A 17,998-nucleotide genomic window follows, 5' to 3' on the forward strand; every position below is an offset into this window, starting at 1 on the left:
CCAAACCCGGTTTAGGAAACACTATTTCCAGTTCTAGGGGTGGAGCTGAACCTTTAACATGAAGTTGCGAATAGCAAACACACTATTAGCAAACGTTTGGAAGACTCTGGAGGCTGATAGTCACAGAACGGGTGAAGGGCGTATCAACAAGGAAGCAGAAGAGCAGGGTGACAAAGCAGAAGAGAACAGACTGATTTCAGTAAAATTCTAATTTTATAGTCATTATATTTAATTCCTACATTTTGGATGTATGGCTTACATCACATAAAGTTTTGAAGTATTTTTCCTTTCCAGTATAAAATGTAACAGGTCTATCTAACGCAGCCCACAGTGCTAAAAATAGTATGTTCAAAGCCATTATGCGCCCAATCCTATTTTCTGAGTAGGGATAGAGAGGTTACTTTTGGAGAGCAATTTATTAAACATATGACGATTTTTTTTCTTGGCTGATCAGCTATGTGCAGACGTTCCCTGTAGGCTGCAGTAACGTTCTGCTCAGCGTGGAGGCTGGACAGACAGATGGTGAGGAGGACATCAAACGAGAAGCAACAAGAACGTGGCAGCTGGATGGATGCCAGGAGTGAAGAGACCAAACCAAGTGGGCTTCCTCCTTCCTTGGGGCAGAGTGTGAGGTGCTAGTGAGGGGGGGATGAGGGACGAGGGGAGCTGCCGGGGGTACCTGGGTTCTAGGGAAAGGAGTAGGGTGAGCCGGAGCAAGAAGACAGTGTGGGCTGACAAAGCCAGTATCGGGGAAGTGGTCTGTCCCCGAGGCAGGAAGGGAGCACTCTTCAGAGTGCTCAGGGGACTCAGGAGGGACTGTCACTGAGGTCTGGGAGCCAGAGCAGCCAGCGGGGGACTGACCACCTCCAGCTCCCTGGGGAGAAAGGGGCAAGGACAGACCGATGGGCAGACCAGGGGGTAGTCACCCTGAGGAAGCAGATGCTTCAGAACTGCAAGTGCCATCAACAGGTATCAGGAAGAGAAGCCATGCCAAAAGTCATTTCTCAGAAGAGAAGCAAAGCCAAAGAAGTTATAAATGGCAGGACTGTCCACGAAAGGAAGCCTCCTGCGTGATGCTTCTCTACACTTCCCTAAAGCCTACGAAAGGACGATGACCTCTACCCTCAAGCAGTGCTCCACGGAGGGTGTCCGGCTCTAACTGGGTGCCCGGGGAGGAGGCGTGAGCTGTGTCATGTGATGGGACAGGGGCCATTGGTGTCACATTGGTGTCACATTTCTCTCTCGAGCCTATGAGCTTCTTCAGGTTGGAACAGACCTTCATCCTCTTTCTCTTTTTCTCCTAGTACATATGACAGCCAGGCACGCGGCAAGTGCTCAAGCCAGGTGCTGAGTGCATGAAGGTGCTGAAGCATCTGGGCTTGGCCGAGTTACTCTAGAAGAGCACAGAACTCACTCGGTCCCCTGGAAGCAGGGTGGAAAGGTGGGCTAGAAAGTTCCCCGCTCCTGCGAGCTCAGAGCTTCTGAGAGTGGCACATTCCTATAGGTCCCCTGAGGCTCTTGTTAAAATGCAGACTCTGATTCAGCAGGCCTGTGGTGGGCCTGAGGTTCACATTTCTTTTCTTTCTTTTTCTTTAAAGATTTTATTTATTTATGCATGAGAGACGCAGAGAGAGGGGCAGGGGCAGAAGAAGAGGCAGGGAGGCAGGCTCCCTGCGGGGAGCCTGATGCGGGACCCAATCCCCAGACCTGGGATCATACCCTGAGCTGAAGGCAGAGGCTCATCCGCTGAGCCACCCAGATGCCCCCTGAGGTTCACATTTCCAGGGAGCACTTAGGAGATGCTGATGTCCTGGCGCTGTGGCCAGAACAGGAGTACGAGGGACTAGAAGAAGGGACACTGGCTCACTCCCAATGCCATGTTTGTGTTGAATGGGATTCCTGGAGAAATTTTTCATGTGGATTCTTATCTTCACATCAGGGTCATTGAATGGCAAACAGAATACTCTTTTCAAGTGTGGGTTATGACTTGGAGACATTCTTCATGTGATAAATGCCAAGAGCCCAAGATCAAAATGCACAAAGTTGCTGAAGTGGCTCAGGGGGTATGGTGCACATGGGTTGCTTGCTGGGCTCTCCATTTCCTCACTAACGGAATCATGGGGTATGCATTCATCCCGCACCTCAGGCTGCCCCTCAGACATTAAGACATCTCAACAGCAAGAGAGCACTTGTTACACTTCTGTCAATTCATGCTTTAGTTGTCAGATAAGTTTCCTGCCATGTGCCCTGCAGCAGCACCCACCGCATGGCTCTGCTCACCGATGACAGCATCAAAGTAGATCTGTTTGCTCTCCTCGTGGCATATAAATCCCGGGTGATGCTGTTCCTAGGCTATGGGTACCTAGCATGGAGGCGGCAGACGGGGCGTCCCACTGTGAAGACGCAGGAGTTTGCCCTGTGACCATCTGTCCATCTGTCTGTCCAACCATAGCAAATACTCACTGAATATATACCAAATGCCAGGCATCATGCCAGGTCTGGGGGAAGGAGAGGTGAACAGGGCACTATCCTTGCCCTCAAAGAGCTCAATCGAATAAAATCCTCATGCTGTAACTGAGACGCTCAGACGTCTGGGGAAGAGCAGGGAGCCAGGAGAGCCTTCACAGAGGAGGGGGGCACTGGACCCGGCCTTTGAAAGACGCATCAGCAGGAGTCTTAAGAGGTATAGGGAAGAGGGAAGGAGAAGGTGGTTGAGGCAGATTACTAAGAACAAAAAAGACAAAACAGCAGCACGTGCAGAGGCATGAAACTCTGAAAAAGCATGGGGCGGGGAGGGGGGGGCGGTGATGTGCGGGGGCACAGATTTCACAAAGAGAAGCCCGTCAGCTCGTGAAGGAGGAGAAACCCAAGACAGGAGGACACTAATGGGGCACTGTCGCGACAATCCTGTGATAGATGATGGTGGCTGACCCCGGGCAGTGTGGTGGCATGGGGCAGGGGTCCGATTCAAGGCAGGTCTGGGAGGAAGATTACCAAGGTGAGAGCCTAGCTGAGGAAGGGCAAAGAAAAGGGAGTCGAGGACGACTGAAGCTCCTGATATGGGCACAAACAGGGTGGTAGCAAAACGTGGCCCCCCTCGCCAAGGTCAGGAGGAGCCACAGGTAAGGACAGAGAGATGACAGGTGGAGACGGGGGCCCTGGGGTTTAAAGTATCAGTCATATGGGATCCCTGGGTGGCTCAGCGGTTTAGCACCTGCCTTTGGCCCAGGGTGTGATCCTGGAGTCCCTTAATCAAGTCCAGCATCGGGCTCCCTGCACAGAGCCTGCTTCTCCCTCTGCCTGTGTCTCTGGCCTTTCTCTCTAGGTCTCTCATGAATAAATAGAATCTAAAAAAAAAAGTATCAGTCATACGTCCCAGCGGGAAGGGGTCCCCCAGATCAACGTGGTAGGGGCCGCTATTTTTCAATTGTTCACCCCACTTGCAACCTGTGACCGCCAACCTGACCCTGTGAAAGACGCCTACTGGTGCACCTGGTGAAGCCGCCACAGGGAAGGCTGCCTTTGAATCACCATTATTTGCTGCTTGTAACATTCAGCTGCAAAATAAATGACAGATGCCTGGTGGAGGACAGGCGAGGTGCAGGGATCATGGACACAGAATGGCTCAGCCCTGTCGCTGGCTGGCCTCCTCCGACAGAGACCCTTATGTACACGGGTCCCATCACCGTGTCCAAATCCGGGTGTCACCCCCTGGTACGGGTCAGAGGTGCACTCAGAGAACAGTGACTAGCAGGCTGGAGGACGGACAGTGGCTGATGGAGCAGGAATTCATTTAAGGGAGAGCAGACGGGGTCGCCAGGGAGAATTAGAAACGGACGCTACTTGTGTTGTTCTAGAAGCTCCAGGCAGGGATCTGCGGATGGCAGTGCTCGTGCTGGGTCAGCGTCAAGGACAACACTTCCTGCGATGGAAAAATCGGGCAGTCGAGGCCCAGAAGAGGCTGCCACACCGCAGGAGAGCTCCCCGTTGCCAGCGGGGCGCCTGGGTGACAGGTGACAGGGCCCAGGGCGTTCCTGCACAGCCGCCGGGGCTGCCGAGGGCATTCCCAAAGTCCCTCTCAAGGCATGGAAGTTCTTTTTAGAGGCTTTTAACAGTGGTTAAATGCACACAGTATAAAATGTACCATCCTAACCTTTCTTCAGTGCACAGTTCAGTAGCATTAAGTGCATTCACACCGTTGCGTGCACAGTTTTGAGATAAAAAGTGACAGCTGCCCCGTGTCCTCTGGAACAAGGCAGGCTCTAAAGAAAGGGGCAAGCAAACATCGGGGCATTGCGACACGAAGCCCCGCTCCCTCGGAGGACCCGTCGGGACAAGTGTGAAGAAGCGCCCACCGCAAAGTTCTTGGAATACAGCCCTCCTCTGCGCCCAAGTGGGGTTTCCTCCAATCTCTGCTGTGCAAAGTCGCTTTCCCTTTAGGGAACCTCCTCCTCCCCCGCCACGTTTTCTGGGTGGTGGGGAGTGATGGGATTGAATTTTTATTTTATTTTATTTTTTGCCATGATGGAAACTTCCTTTTCTGTAGAGTTCGGCCTTCGCTCTGAAGCAAGCCAAGGGCCCCGGACGGGCTGAGCGAGCCCTGGGAGTAACAAGAGTGCAGCTGACTCGGGCACAAAGCAAACTGCCAAGGATTCATAACTATAATCATAAACTTTGCTGTGCTGCTATAAATACGGAACGAGCCGGAGGGTGACTCACCCGCTAAGATAATGTTCAGAGAGCCCGAGCCGCGCCGCTCTGGGTTCAGAGCCAAAGTCTATCTGCTCTTTTTCTTCCTTTCTCTTTCTTCTTGTTTACATGGGTACAGAACGTTACACTTAATTCTCCTTTCTACAAGGAACCCTCCGGACTGTCTGGTATTATTCATCTGACTTCTCTGACAGAATGCTTCTTTTCGCCTCTTTGCACAACCGGGCTGCATAAAACATGCCAGACGTTTCTTAAATGCCTTGCAAATAAATACTCAGGTAACTACCTGGCTTCCCCCCACACACACCGGGCACAGACCAGCCTTTCCTGCTTGCCTTGGGCAGGGGAGGGCCCCCAGACTCTCAGGGGAAGGGGGTGGCAGCTGCCTGAGGACCCAGCAGGCCGCAGCTTCCTGCCAGCAGGAAGGGGTAGCCCCCTGCCCCCCGAGGTGGTAAGGGCTGCCATTTTCAACTGCTCACCCTACTTGCAACCCATGGCTGCTAACCTGACCCCGTGAGGCGTCTACTGGTGCACCTGGCGAAGCTGCCGCAACGAAGGCTGCTTCTGAATCAATCACCTTTATTTGCTACTTTTAACATTTAGCTGCAAAATAAAAAGGGCCCCAGGATGACGCATCTTATAAGGTCTCATGGAGGAGTTTCAGAAAGAACTGATGTGCAATGCGTAGGGGTGCACGGGGCCTGAGATTACTTGAATCAAACAGGATTTAAGGAAGTGAATTTTCAAAGTAACTTCAATGAATGTAAATTTTTTTCTTTTCTTTTTTTTTCTTTTTTCTTCTTTTTTTTTTGTTTTTTGTAAGTAGGCTCCACGCTCAGCACGGAGCCCAACTCGGGGGTGTGGACTCACGACCCTGAGATGGAGACTTGGGCTGCCATCAAGGGTTGGCAGCGTAACCAAATGAGCCACCCAGGAGCTCCTGAATATGAATTTAAATAGCCCTACATGGCTGGTGGCTTCTGTGTTGGACTGTGAAGGTCTGGCTGCTCCACAGTGCAGATCACAGCAAGAAAATCTGACGTGGGACACGTAATTGGGCTTCTCAGAACCCTCAGACCGTTCCCCAAACTTCTTGCTTGTACCTAAGTGGCAGACAATGCAACGATAGAGGCTGACAATGTGCCAATATTTGCTCGGCTGGCCTGGAGGCCCCTTAAGGCAAAGACTTGTCTAATTTGCCTTGACGTTCCCTCTGTGAGCAGCATAGCGTGTATGAGGTGTGCTGCTGCACTCAGCAATGCACGGAACCCTTGACAACGTTCACGCCCCGCCAGGAAGAATCCATCTCTCTCTACCCAGCACCAAGTACTGCAAGCAGCACTTTCTGTGACGATGGAAAGAGACTCTCTCTGTGCTGGCCAGTATGGTAGTCACTACCTACATGTGGTGTTCTTGAGCCCCTGAAAGGAGGTTTATATGACTGAGGAACGGGATATAACTGTTAAGTAACTTAAATCTGAACACCCACTGGTACCTACTGGCTACTGCACTGGTCTGTGGAAGTCTAGATGGTCCACAGTTCCATGATGGGACTGCAAGCCACAAGAGAGAGGGCTGGCAGGGACAGTGTGACCGAGCTTCCCAGAACCCCCAGTCCATTTCCTAAACCCTCCTTCTCCTTTCCCCAAAGCCACAGGACCCCACCTCCGACTCCAAGGGGCTCAGGTCATGCCTGCCTGCCTGCCTTTCCTGCCCGGTAGATCTAGATCTGCAAAACCATGGTGTCACACAAAGGAACTCACGCCCTTCCACACTGTCACTTCAATGGGGCTGCAAGTTAAAGCAAGAGATAGTGATCATTTCAACAAAAGCATCATCTGAGCTCAGGTCACAAGGAAAGAGTGACCAGAGGATTATTTACCCAGAGGTGTTAAGAACACAGTTAAGCTGGAAACCATGTTTGCTGCGGTCAGAGACAACAGAGAGGTAACAACCTCACACTATAAGTGGGAAGATTTGCAATTCACCTGCGATGTCTAGAATATAATCAGGATGCATTTAATGCTTTAAGCCTAGCAGCTAGAGTGGCAAAAATTGACAGATTAATTGAAGTGCCCTCTCCCTAATCCCACGCTGTGAAGGGAGGTGTTAGGTTTCTATATATCAGGTATAGTTTGGGCCCTAACAGAATCAATACCCAGTGCCTCTGGCTGACTCCCTAATGGTTGATCCAGTCCTCTCATACTTCAGCTTAAAATGTCATTTTATTTATGATTAGGGCTTGTCCACTTCAAAAATTTGATTTAGGATAGCTTACTCTAAAATGTATGGATACAGAAGAATTGTGAATTCATTAAGAGAAAAAAAAAAAAAAAAAAAGACCCATGAATAAGACAAAGAAGAGTAGGGACTACACCAGAAACCTGTACTAAGGGAAGTCCATGCAACTGACCCTTAACTTGGAGCTCTCAGTTCCCTGGCAATCAAGACAAAAAGGAAACTTCGTGAATTCGATACAGCTTACTGAATAATAAAAGAACCCAAGCCAGTACTTTTGGAGAGACAGTTTTTCCTGGCCTTAAGATGTGAAGGGAGTTTGTCACATTTAAAAAAGCAAAGCGGGGACATACAAGAATTTAACGTGAACTGCTGACAAAAAACTTAACAGAAATTCAGGAGACGTTCTACGCACGTTTTTGCTTTACACTAACAATTCATTAAAAACAACCCTCTCTCCCCACCCAACACCCTGAGTGCCTACTGTGGATCTGAGAAGGCTTTCTGTGGATGGGTCCACATAAGCATATTTCCAGCAATCCAGAAATCTTGCAGGGGTAAAACTCTGACAATCTAGAGAAATATTACTATTCAGGTTAACATAACTATACTTCTGGAATGTGAACTGATTTAAACTGGGCTTTGATCATCAACTGGAAACTTATTTAAGAAATCTAACACGTACGTGGACGGTAGGTCTTTGTCATACAAAAAAGAAGTGTGAGCTCGAGACCCCAGGCACACGGCTTGTCCTCCTGTGGCAGAAGGGACAGCCTGATTTATGCTGCCGTCCTGGCACAGAGCAGCCTAGGGAGCTGGCTGCAGGCTCCAGCTCTTGACTTAAACGGCTCTCTCTGGGCCTGGGCAAATTCCTCAACAGCCACCACAAGCAGATACAAAGAAGAGAACAGGTTTCTTACTCTCGGTGCGGGCTTCGGTTCTGAGAAACCTCGGATTCGCTGTCTTTTGGGGACAGGGAGCCCTTGTACGTGTAAAACACATCTTCGGTTTCGGTAATGTAGGTCATCTCGTTCGCAAGGTTATCTGCAGAAGAGTGCCGTGGCTTTCGGATTTCGTGCCGGAGCCGAGGACTTCGCCTGTGTGGGGAAAAGGTCGAGTGGGAAGTGTTGAAAGCAAATTCCACTGAAAAACTTTATCAGGCATCGGGATCTAACTTTGTGCCCTGACCTTTCTAAGGATGCCTTGGCAGACGCTGTTGGAAATGAAGAACCGGTTAACCCGTTAGTACACTGCAATCCACCAAGGGCCACACGAATCCTCGATACTCTCAGCCCCGCAGTGTAGCCTCCAGAAAGGAAGCCTCAGCCATATAAATAGGCAGACGAGACTAATTTATGCCCTTTGGGAAGTGGGGAGTGTTGATTTAGGGTGGGTTATTCTTCTGGGAGGACTCAAGCTCTTAATGCACAAAATAATAGGCTGTACTGACTACTGATCTGTTCTCCAGATTCATTCAAACACCAGTATTAACTAAAGGGTTTAGAAGCCAAAGGTTAGTTTTTGGCAAAACCGAAACCTTACTACAATTATATCCCTTCATGTGAATTTCACTTAATCCAAGAAGAAAGGTTTGCTTTTAAAAATATATCCTCTATGCCCTATGAGATGGGCACGGCAGCACCATCCCATTCCCCTGATAGCAGCAGCAGCTGTGTGGCTTCAGGCAAGTCACACCACCTCTCTGGGCCTCAGCTGTACCTACCTGCTCCTGAGAGTGAACCAAATGAAGCGATGTTCCCCGGACATCAGCTCCTGTAGTGGGTGACCCCAGGCTGCTGAGCCACCTTCTATTTTCTCTCTGTGTTTCCACCTCCTTCTTCCTTAGCCATTTCTCCTGGACACCGTCAGGGCCTCCACTATTCCTATTCCCTTGGGGCCCAGATAATCAATAATACTGTGTCCAGAGTAGGGGAGAAAGGCTTGTGACTCCTCAGGAGGGGACCTATAAATAGTAGTAGGAGCTCCAGGCCACGGGTGTGGCGACATCAAAGCCCGCTGTTCTCCTGGATGCTGTCCTGGGCCTCTGCTCTGGGGCCCTGGCATCGCTGCCTTGGAGGCTTTCAGACCAATTAAGCTGCTACTTTACAGAATAAACTTACCGTTTTAGAACGAAGTACCTAAATCTTAGGAAACCAGGACACAAATCTACGTTGTCATGTTAAGATTTCTGACACTAAATACCATCAGCATCTCTGCCTAGAGCATCTGGCCCCAGGGCAGGGTCCTCACCCAGCCGTCTTGCACAGTAGCTCCATTTGTGCCTGTTAGGATCTCCCTTGGTCCTACATTAAGCAGGGCACGGGATATGAGCACTGGGGGTTGTATAAGACTGATGAATTACTGACCTCTACCTCTGAAACTAGTAATATACTATATGTTAATCAATTGAATTAAAAAAAAATAAAAGAATATGAACTCTGACCCAGTGATACTAAACTCAAATCCCAGATCTAACCTTAGATTACTTATATTATTTCTCTGTGCCTCAATTTACTCATCGGTTAAATGGAAATAATAATAGTATATCCTCATACAATTGCTGTGAGGATGAAATGAGTTAGTAATAAGTACTCAAAAACACTATTATCATCATCACTGATTATACCTATTGAGGCAATAATAACGAATAATTGTTCTTTTCAGAACCCCTTTTGTGTCTGCTCATTTTGTATAATTTTCCTTAGACTTTCTCAGGCATTACTATTCAGTGCCCTAAAGAATGATGAATGTTCAAACATTCTTACTGCTTTTATCAAATTTACTGAATTCCATGGATTCTTTTAGAATTCTTCCGATTTCTAAGACATACTGTCCATTTCCATTTACATAAATTATTATACAAATTAAAAGGGTTTTAAGTTAGAGAAAAAAGAAAGAGAATCTCCCCCAGTCCTCCTAGATCCCTCCTTGGCAATTTACAGGTCCACCTGGGTCTTCTGTGAAATGAATACAAAGCCACAGTCTCTAGTCCTGCGTGGAGCTGGGGCAATGTTTCTGGCTTAGTTTCCCTCCTGCTGACAGTGCCTGGCCATTTTGGACACGTTCACAAAACTGATCCAATGTCTCTGAAGAACCATTCTAATAAAATAATGATAATAATTCCACCTCATTTAAAAAAAAAATCACTTACAAAGCACTTGTACACTGTCATTTGTGGTGATTGTTTGAACCCTCTGACAGATGGGAATACTGAGACCAGAGAGGTAAAGAAACTTGTGAATTAACAGAAAAGCCAAAATCTGAGTCTGGGTGATGCAGCCACACACGTCCTTCGCACTTCGCCAAGTGCAACTTCCTTCCTGTTAAGCCATCATGTTAAATGCTGGCAGGCTACTTCCCCACGTGCATTTGCTACTACTGTTGCTGAGGGCCACGCATCCTACACCGTGTACCTTTACCACGTTCTCCCCTAGTTCATTTTGTGTGATGTTAATGGAAAAACAGCTTAAATAAATCTCAGCGGGCTTCCTACTCACAGGGCTTCCCAGAATGTTAATCTGCCAGTGAGCCCCTTAATTCCAAGAGGGGTGTTTTTTTCAGTAGGCTGTAGTTCTCAAATTCAGACCAGGCAAGTTTTTTAAAAAGGACATCCCAGCATTACACACTAAGGAAAATGTTCAGCTAGGCTTGCATGTTTCACAAAAACAGCCAACTGTTAGTTCTGTAACAGCCAAGCATGCAAACATAAACTCCGACTACAGGCCACATCTATATTGGGAAAACTTACAAAGCTGAATTTTTAAGAGACATAAAGTGTTTAGTGGTGGGTAATACAAAAAAAAAAAAAAAAAAAAAGGAGGACGTACCAGTTGGGAGTGATGGGAGGGGATCGAGAAGGCAGGCTCTTGGTTTCTAAGTGCTCCACTGATAATGATCTCCGCATGGCTGGGTTCCACACCATCCCTCCAATCACCTTTTTACAATACTGGTTATTTACAGACCTGAAAAACCAGATGCAAGGTTCACTTTCTACATGGACAGACGTGTTCAACAAGAAATTACAGCATATAATAAACAGTCTATCTATGCTCCCTTTCCGATGAAGGGCTGGTTAGCACCTGGATGACACCAGCCAAGGTTACAAGGAGTAGAGGTACACAGATCACAAGTGGTTCCTTTCTGTCCTGGCTTTTTCTTGTTGTTTCTTCTCTTCCGGTGAAAATATTTTCTTGGGCCTTACTACTGCAAGCAATAAAGCTGCTTTAAGGATATAACCAAACCTTTCCACGAGATGAGGAGGAATTTTCAGGATAACACGCATAAAGTTCGCATAATGTCAAGGAATGTTTGCTTCGCTCACAATGGCCTGAATACAAACATGAACCATCCTTCCAGGAAGGTGCTCTTTGCCATCCTAGCTGGCAGAAGCCATGAGCCCTAAATCACAGCACTCTTTGAAAGAAGGCCCGAGAACATGCTTCGGCAGCAGAGTTCCATGCCACGTGCTACATGAACGGGACACCCTGAGGCTGACTTTCATGTTTTATTGACACCTACAGAATTTAAATCTTATCTAATGAGACCCCTCAAGGAATGAACTACTTGAAAGGATGGCATTTGAAGTCAGTTTAAAAGAAACTCAGTTCTGACATTCCTAAATTTTAAACAATGTCTTAAGACCCCAGAAGAACACAAAAGTCCCCCTAGAATATCAATGTGCTAATTTACAGTAACAAATCTCCGTTGTCACCCTGCTCAAAATGCTCACTGCAGCATCACTGAGAGAATCACATCAGAAAGCAAATTAGCATTGATTGAGAACACTGCCTCAGAACAAGGGGAGCACGTGAGAGGACTCACAAGTTTAAGGTCATAGTTCCCCATAGTATGTGTCATGGATTATTATTTTTTTAAAATATTTTATTTATTCATGAGACACACAGAGAGAGGCAGAGACACAGGCAGAGGGATAAGCAGGCTCCATGCAGGGAGCTAGGTGTGGGACCCAAACCCGGGTCTCTAGGATCATGTCCTGGGCCAAAGGTGGCGCTGAAACACTGAGCCACCCGGGCTGCCCATGTGTTACAGATTATTAATAGATTCTCTTTGATTGGGGCGGGGAGGAGTCCCAATGTCTCTTAAGTTTGCAAAATTCTGATCAAGTTCCTTTTATGTGGAACCTCTATCAGGAGGCCCCATATGCAAATCTGTGTGTGTAGCTCTAGGGTTGGGCAAATCATGTAAACTAAGCCTCAATTTTCTCATCTATGAAATGGACACTGTGAGGGCTGAAATTTGCAATACAATGAAGTTGGTCTTAATAGTAAAGAACTGCTGATCCATGGCCCCCAACCACCGATATCCCAAATGACCCCCAACGGCAGATTAAAAATAGCTCAAGTTCTTGGACTCTTGAATGTTGGCTGGCCTGTGACTGCTCTGATCAAGAGTAGCTGTGCCAGTTCTGGGCCTGGCCTTGATGATGACTGCCTGCTTCTGCCTTAGGCCCTTGGAGCCTGAATTTCTGCACAAGACATCAAATGACCCTGCTGGAGAGTGCACATGAAGAGGCCCTGAGAGCAGAGAGAAGTGGAGGGTCCAAGCGAATCCAGCCTTCCAATCATTCCATCAAGCATGGGAGCCATGTTATCTTGGACCTACAGCCCAGCCCAGCCCAGCCCAGCCACCAGCTGCTTGTCGCTGAGAAACCCTGGTCTATGCTACATGGAGCAAAAGAGGTGGCTGGCCAAGCCCTTCTCAATTTCTCAATTCACAAAATCTCAAGATAGAACAGAAAGATGGTTGTTTTTTTGTTTTTAAAAGATGTTATTTATTTGAGAGAGAGAAAGAGAGCGTGTGTGTGCGCAGGGGAGGAGCAGAGGGAGAGGACAAGGAAACTCGCTGAGTGCGTGGGGCCCCATGCGGGACACAATCCCATGACACTGAGATCATGACCCGAGGCAGACGCCTAACCAACTGAGCCACCCAGGAGCCCCAAGAGGCTTGTTCTATCATACGAAAATAGGGGTAGTTTATTTTGCTATAATGGATAAACAGAACCTGCCCACCTCACCCCTAACTCTGTGTTGGCTGTATGTTACAGAAATGAGGAAATTCGGGACACCTGGGTGGCTCGGTGGTTGGGCATCTGCCTTCAGCCCAGGTATAATCCTGGAGTCCCAGGATCGAGTCCCATTATCAGACTCCCTGCATGGGGTCTGCTTCTCCCTCTATGTCTCTATCTCTCTGTATCTCTCATGAATAAATACATAAATAAATAAATAAATAAATAAATAAATAAAATCTTTTTTAAAAAAAGAAAAAATCGTGCCTGCCTGGGTGGCTCAGTCAGTTAAAAAAAGAAAAAATCAAACAAATTCAAACTAAAAGTGATGCAGGTAGTAGGATTTGAACTCAGTTTTCTTAGCAAAATCCATGTTTTCAACTGCTCCCAATTCAATCCTGTCAGCTGGCCTGAAGGCTCAGATCCAACTAAAGTGAATACTATATTCCAATAAATTACGTCTGTGACATGTTCAGGAAGGGCTACTGAATGTATAAAATACTAGATGATATTATAGAAGCTAGAAACTTTGAAAATATATTTGTTCTTGGTTCATCAGAAGTTGAGAGAGAGCACTTAGCACCATAAATACTATCACTGATGCTAACAGAAATACTAATTGAGTCTATAAAAAGCTACCTAATGATTATCAACATAATGGGAAAGTCACTGGAATAGTCTGATACAGTGCCACGTAGGAGATAATGGTTCAGACAGGGGGCATTGTTTCATTAGTAAGAGCCACATCAACAACACAAAATTATGAAAACAATTTTTCAAGTCAACAAACAGTTTACAATTAACTTGATAATTTCTGTTGTATCTTTACTTAGAAAGGCAGTCTTAGGGGGCACCTGGGTGGCTCAGTGGTTGAGCGTCTGCCTTTGGCTCAGGCCCTGATCCCAGAGTCCTGGGATCGAGTCCCACATTGGGCTCCCTGCAGGGAGCCCGTTTCTGCCTCTGCCTACGTCTCTGCCTCTCTTTGTCTCTCAGGAATAAATAAAATCTTAAAAAAAAAAAAAGAAAGGCGGCAGTCTTAGAATAAATACACAAAAATACAAACTGGATTAGTTTAGGAAATCCACTTTAATCTAAAGGTAAAATTTTATAAGAGTAATTTCTTTCGCTGCACTGCTCATGAAATATTCTGATTATCACTCTTGTAGACACTAGTACACATGGGATTGTTATAAGATTTAAATATAATTAAGTATGTGCATGGTACAAAGGAAACAATTGCCAGTTTTCGTTATTGCTGTTATTTTGTGACTGTTATATGTATTATGTCCCAGCGTCACTTGACTCTGGGAAACTTCATCTCTGCTCATTCACTATTCGGGAGCACTGTATCGAATTAACATTCTGTGGGAGAGCCTGTCTTAGTACCACGACAACCCCCAGAGTCACTGCCACGTGCTTCCCTTACAGGGACATGGAGTGGGAGCAGTTGTAATTCTGGCTGCCTGGGCGCTGCCCGGGCAACAGAGTTGTGGAGGCCGAAAGGAAGGATGAGAACACGAGCAGTACCTGAGTCCTCGTGGAAGGAGACCCTGCTGTCCCTGGAGACACTTTCAGCCGTGCAGCTCCAGCTCCAGTGTCTGGGGTCCCTGGATGATAGCAACCCCTTCCCCCGAGGATGTCTACTACCCGGCAGTGACCAGGACATATTTACATCTCAGCCTACTGTGGATACTTAAGAATACTCACTTTTTCAGGTTCCTAGAGCCCATAGTCCAGTACTGAGACAGGACATTCTTTTCTTGAGGTAGTAGCTTCTTTGCCTGAAAGAATGTATGATGCTCGACACAGGATTTCCACAAGTTTTTGCAAGATCGGTAATTTAACATGTTGAAGGCCACGATATGTTCCCTGGATTCAGTCTGGGGGAGAAAAACAGAGTAGAGATTTCATCTCCACAGGTGAAGGAGCAGAGGCTCACAGGTGTTCTGTGTCTACACCAGGTAAGGTGCAACAGAGAGCAGAAAACCAGCTTCAAAATGTCCGAGGCCATAAATCAATGTTACAGGAATATTCAGGAACAGGATCTGTTAACCATCTTATTAATGTGGTAAAGATGACCTGACTCTACTCTTTACCATCACTTGTGATCCTTCATGAAGACTCTGATTTTGAATGTGCTTACATTCCTAGGTTGGATATATTTGGAGCAACCAGAAAAAGGCTGTGTGATACATCTTTTAAAATTTAGCTCTGGGAAAATCTCTCCTGAAGAAACACACTCTTCCATTTCTCTGCAACTTGATATTTTATAAGCCTGTGGATTTCTCTATTTGTCCCCCGAGCACGGAATTAAATCAAGTGCTCACATATTTTCATTTTAATGATTTCCTTGATCTTCAACTACCTAAGCTTTTCTTTTGTTTTCAAATTAAATTACCACCTTCTGCATTTTGGGGCCACTTTCAATCTTGCAATGGGGTGGGGGTCAGAGGAGACCCAGATTCTAGTTCTAGTTTGAGCATTAGTGTCCTCATTTCCAAGCATTCACTGCTATATGGAGACATTTTAAGTACATATTATCTCTGAAACCCTGGAAAATGAACATAGCGACGAGAAGTAAAAAAATATAGAGTATAACAGGACAGAGTGTGGTATCGTGGAAAGAGCAGGTGTCTCTGATTCAAATTCAGAAAACTGTGGGAGCCTCAGTTTCGAAAACTTTGAGTCTTCTTCTCTATCCAGAGTCATCTGGAGAAGGGTGGTCACCTCTTAGGAGACATATGCGAAGATGACTGTGCATTTTATTTTTTTAAAGATTTTATTTATTTGAGAGACTGAGAGTGAGCATACACACAAGCAGGAGGAGGGGTAGAGGGAGACGGAGGAGCAGACTCCCCGCTGAGCACAGAGCCCGACACAGGGCTCGATCCGAGGACCCCAAGATAATGACCTGAGCCAAAGTCAGACGCTTAGCCAACTGAGCCACCCAGGTGCCCCTCCTGTGCACGTTAAACACATCAAGGGAAGGAACTCATCTTGTTGACATTCATTGCTACTCTGTGTGGGCTCATGCCAGGTGCTCTGACCAACGCTCTTTCGTTTAATGTACTTGATTCCCTGAGAGGCAGGTCCTACTGCATTCCTGGAACAAGACAGCTTGGGCTAAGGGAGGTTAAGGGACCTGCCTGGCTGGTCAGTGGAGGTGGAAGAGCGATGATCCAAACCCATCTCACTGACTCCCAAGCAAGTTACATCTCCAACCAGAGAAGCACAGGGAATTCTATGGGAACTCTGGATTCCGACTCCCATTTTCCGTCCACCACACGCCAAGCTCTTTCTCCCCCAACAGATGGCCAGCTGCCTTCACCTGCCGTAGAGCTACTGGCTGAGGTGGCTAAAACCTCAAGAAACAAAGCAAGCACAGACATAACTCACCTGTTTTTGTCGCTGATGTATAAAGAACTTTTTCCTTTTGAAAGAAATTTTTAGAATGTTCACCCTGCAAAAAAATAAAACACACAAAAGGCACATAGGGATCAGATGGGTGGCAGCTGACACCTCTCCATGTGTGTCCTCTACTCTGTGACCATGAGGAAGGCGGGCTCCTAGCTTCCGAGAATTTACCTCAGGGTAGAAATGATGGCAGCTCGTTGCCTCGGCCAGATACCAAGGAGCTGACTGAAGCTGAGGATCACATAAGGGCCGTTGGATTATGACGTAACTTTTAAAGAACAAGAACCATGGGCAATGTGCTCTCTTTGTGGTCAGCTGCTTTTGTGATGTTGCAGCTTGGCCTGAGCTTGCGTGGGTCTGGGGAGAACGGCTGAGGGCAGCGTGGAGCAGCAGCAGGAGGACAGGAAGCAGGAGGACAGACAGAGCTGGATCTACATCCCAGCTCTGGTACTTTGTGGCTGCGTGTCAACAGCTCCTCTATTATTTGCATAAGGACACGATTAGAGCTCCCACAGACAGCATTTTTATACACAAGTCCCCTACTAAAAGCTTTACTAGCAGTCCCTCAATTAAGCCTTGCAACAGTCCTGAAATCCATGATTATGCCCATTTTCGGAAAGCAAAACTGAGGCTCAGAGACCTCACCTAAATGCTCAAGATCATGCAACTAGGAATGCGTGGAGTCCCACATCAGAAGTCCATGGAGAGCACTGCCTTCTTCAGAGGGTCTTGGGAGGATTCAAGTCTGAACACTTGGTAAAGGGCCAACTACTAACTGAGGAACCACACTGACAATACAATTCCTGCCCAGAGGAAGTTCTCTGAATTCTGGCCAATGTGCTGCCCAGGGCTTGTACCAGTTTATCCATGTTTCTAAAGAGTATCCCAACAATAGGGTGACTGGGGGAAAAGGATGCCGGTGAAAACCCAACTACTGGTCCCAAGTACTGAATCTGGGTCAAGCCTCCCAGAGGTCAGAGGTAAAAACCTAGGGTAAAGTCTCTACCCCTCCTTCAGAAATAAAAGTTTAAAATTAGACATAACGTTTCTTTTGTTCGGCATATTTTTAAAGCATGATTCAGAAAAATAATTAGAACTGGTTTGCACTTACCAAGGATAGAAACTTGTGCAAATATATTTTCGGTACACGGCGATGCCCGCAGAAGCAATCCCAATCATTAGCTCTAAATTGTGCAGATCCTGTAAAAGGGAAGAACTCAGATTCACAGCGTGTCACAGTCATGCCGATGCCCTCTGGTAACTCAAGCACCCACGCTTTTATAAATAGCAGTATGTATAAGCTCCAAAGGGAAAACGTTATGGAAAACAGGCAAGGGATACTTCAGATCCAAATACTCAGCACCAGATGCTTCTAAAGCGAATGCACACTGCCTGGCACCTACACCTGGGTCCCAGCAGCTTAGAGACTCTGTTACCAGGCAGGTCCACCCATCATTCCACAGAATCTTCAAATGAGCATCCGATTATACATTTTCAACAATTAGATATCATGCTGGTATCAGAAAGGCCTCACCCTCTGCACAGCTTCCCACTAATCTCAGCTCCCATCACTAAAAAGGCGTTAGTTATCTATTGTTTTGAAGGGGAGGA

General features: G+C 46.9%; 1 protein-coding gene across 9 annotated transcripts in view; it reads right to left on the reverse strand.

Annotated features, from left to right (window-relative positions):
* Positions 1-17,998, reverse strand: part of PTPN3 (protein tyrosine phosphatase non-receptor type 3) — a 141,501-nt gene that overhangs the window by 29,742 nt on the left and 93,761 nt on the right. For all 9 annotated transcript variants that reach the window (XM_035696681.2, XM_025432052.3, XM_025432050.3 and 6 more), the window contains 5 exons: positions 17,499-17,587; positions 16,370-16,433; positions 14,681-14,853; positions 10,776-10,910; positions 7,869-8,045 (listed from right to left, as the gene is read on the reverse strand). In XM_035696681.2, coding sequence (XP_035552574.1) covers positions 7,869-8,045; positions 10,776-10,910; positions 14,681-14,853; positions 16,370-16,433; positions 17,499-17,587 — 638 coding nt within the window. The remainder of the gene's footprint in view (positions 1-7,868; positions 8,046-10,775; positions 10,911-14,680; positions 14,854-16,369; positions 16,434-17,498; positions 17,588-17,998) is intronic.

This window comes from Canis lupus, chromosome 11 (assembly GCF_003254725.2).
Source record: "Canis lupus dingo isolate Sandy chromosome 11, ASM325472v2, whole genome shotgun sequence".
NCBI lineage: Eukaryota > Metazoa > Chordata > Mammalia > Carnivora > Canidae > Canis > Canis lupus.